The 3,148-nt window shown below is 36.0% G+C and overlaps 1 protein-coding gene across 1 annotated transcript in view; it reads right to left on the bottom strand.

Moving 5' to 3' along the window:
- Positions 1–1,636: 1,636 nt before the first annotated feature.
- The window catches only part of LOC106466230 (protein lin-28 homolog), a gene marked incomplete at its 5' end in the record, with an annotated part of 13,533 nt that continues 12,021 nt past the window's right edge, over positions 1,637–3,148 (bottom strand). Inside the window, one exon of the mRNA XM_013926481.2 lies at positions 1,637–2,545. Coding sequence (XP_013781935.1) covers positions 2,377–2,545 — 169 coding nt within the window. The remainder of the gene's footprint in view (positions 2,546–3,148) is intronic.

Raw genomic sequence — 3,148 nt, forward strand, 5'->3', positions numbered from 1 at the left:
TTAATCTAAGGCCATTGTAGCTGAATGTTTTTTTGTTATTTATCCTGGTCAGGTTATTGCTTACGACTGACCTTAATGATTTTTTTATTCAATTTCACGTTTTTTTTTCGTTTTTGATCACTTTCGACACTTGACTACATGGGATTTTCAATAACTGACTAACGAAGAAGATTAAAATAAAGTATTAAAATATAATTAGATATTTAGCTCTATGAAATTTCAGTTACTGAAATATTTTTTCAGGGAGAAAGATGTGCGGTTGCTGCTACCGGACAGCCTCGCTCCACCGCATCGCGCATGGCTTTTCGTGTTTTGGCTTACGTATTTAAATATGTGTAATACGTTTATTTAGAATGCAGCAAAATCATCCGAGTTAGAATAGTGTGACCAAAACCCAGCTGTACTCGTTTTAGGGTAATAAAAGGTCATCGAAGACGTACTCGTGTACAGTTTTAGTACAGCAACAAAATATCGTAATTTAGCCGTCAAGTATTTTGAATGTCCGTACGGTAAAAACATTCAAAGCTACTTCTAGCGTCAAGATATTGCCCCGGGTACATTTTTCTTAAGTAGTTTTAGGGTCGTTAGATTAAGAGTTATAGGCAAGGATTAGCCTCAACAACAGTTTACTAAACTGAGATTACTTAACTACCATTAACAGTATATTAAGGTTACTGAACTATTCTTACCTTATTGTTATTATGCTGTTCACTTTAGAGACGTATTTCTGAAGCACTTTTGGAAAACAGAGAATAAGGTAGGTTATATATATACATATAGATTAGGTAAACAGGTGCAATAGATCTTTTTTATTTCGTACATAGATTAACTTTAAAGTATTTTGATTTTTTTTTATCTCACCCAAACTGTGCACTCTGGGGAAAAGGGAACCTGAGGTATAATCTAATCTCATTCCTGCCATATGTCAACTACGAAGACCGGTTTCAGAGAATTTCATCTCTCATCAGCAACCCTGGACTAGGGCAAACTAAAGAATAACCCCAGGTCCCTTAGAGTAGCGAATGGCAGTTGATGTGTTTGGTGTTTGTAATTTCCTTTACTCAACACAAGTCAGTGCAGTAGCCAAGAAAAACTTTCAAGGGGGAAGATGGTGGTATCTTTGTAATCCGAGGAAAAAGCTTAAAGCTAGAAAATAAAGTTTAAAAAAATGTCTATTCTTTTGAAAATCTTAGGGGGAGGGGGACTAAAGCCCGCTATCCCCCCTTCCTATGTATATATATATCTCAAGTTAACCGCATTAATGTAATGTAGATATCTGAACACGTTTCTCCAGAAATGTCAAAATGAAGAATTTTTGACAATAATAACATAAAAATACTGTGTAGATATATTTACAGAACAATACGGAACAACAAATTACGGACATAAATGTTATCTGTTCTTCAGGTAACTATGTTAATATAATTTAATTTTTTGAGTAAAGGACATTACAAACATCATACAAGTAAGGGGGAGGGAGTATTATTGGTCATATACAGAACTAAATTAGAAGGAATGTGAGGGTTATATATATATATATACACACACACAAAGTTCACGTGGGTTAAATATGATAACCTTGTTTGTATATTAGTCAACTAAGTAGAGAAGTGAAGTTTCGTTACTTTTGTATATAGACGGAAACAAGCAAGTGAGATTTTACTGGTATTTTATATCAAATAACTAAGGACGAACGGTAGGTTTCCCGAATATCAGACATAACGAAAATGAGATTTTCACCATTGAACTTATTACTCATTTTCACTAAAGTAAGAAAAGCTATCACAAAACATTAATCTCCTATGAAAACAACATTCACGTGTAGTAAAATATAATTTAAAAGCAGACATGACTCTTGTATAAAAGGTCATGATAATAAGAAAAATGTTCACACTGTGTTAACCCTAGATGACAGTGTTTGTATTAAAAGCTGGCGTACTGTTAGACCAGTGTTTCTCTGCAGATATTGTCTTATATCTCTGTAGTATATTCAAACAATATTAAATATCACATAACGACAGTTGTCACAGAGATAGATTGTCCCTACAGTCTCCGATGAAGGCGGTTTTATTTTAGGGTTGTGGACCAAAAGTTGTGATGTTAGACTGACACATGGTCAGCAAAGGGGCGGCTGGGCGGACTGAACTGGACTAGGGGAGAGGTTAATAGGTCTCAACCCCAAAAGGGTATTAGGAACTACACACCAAACTGAAGAGAGGGTCACTTTTTTCCTGTGGCAAGTTGTCTCTATAAACATTGACCTAAATAACGCCATGACACTACCACTAGCAACTCTGTACTTCTGACCTTGGTCCAACGTCTTATTATTCTCGGTAACAGGAGCTTTTACCGATAAAATGTTTGTATTCCACACGCCTATTCTGGCGGCTCTTGCCTCTCGGGTTTAAGTTTCCGCAATTCATCACGAAAGGGGCAATCGGCAATTAGATGCTCCTCAGACTTGCAGTGGTGACATTTCTTAGGTTGAGGTCCAAGAATGCATTTCGCTGCAACATGATTGGCTAACTCCCCACAGTTGTAGCACCTAGTATTAAAAACATACATTAACAACGTGGACATACTTAACACAATAAAATAGTTCAAAGTAACCTGGGGATACACCACACATACATATTTCTATATTCCAATAAATATATAAGTTTCGGAAAATACGCTTTGTCGGTCGTGTTTATTTAATTATAACAAATTACAGAGATTAATACTTCGTTAAAATCTCGATTTACACGTATTTGCCACGTTCCCTTTTGGATTGTGTGAATGATGTGGAATGACCCGAAATCACTGCCTGTTTTTAGCTACTGCTTGAGAAACTAACACATGAATAAGTACCAAATTTTATTGTACAGACTTATCCTGGATTCACAGTCGAACTCTCGTACAACTAGAATGATATAGACTTATCCTGGATTCACAGTCGAACTCTCGTACAACTAGAATGATATAGACTTATCCTGGATTCACAGTCGAACTCTCGTACAACTAGAATGATATAGACTTATCCTGGATTCACAGTCGAACTCTCGTACAACAAGAATGAGTATAGACTTATCCTGGATTCACAGTCGAACTCTCGTACAACTAGAATGATATAGACTTATCCTGGATTCACAGTCGAACTCTCGTACAA

This window comes from Limulus polyphemus, unplaced genomic scaffold (assembly GCF_000517525.1).
Source record: "Limulus polyphemus unplaced genomic scaffold, Limulus_polyphemus-2.1.2 Scaffold2197, whole genome shotgun sequence".
Taxonomy (NCBI): Eukaryota; Metazoa; Arthropoda; class Merostomata; order Xiphosura; family Limulidae; genus Limulus; species Limulus polyphemus.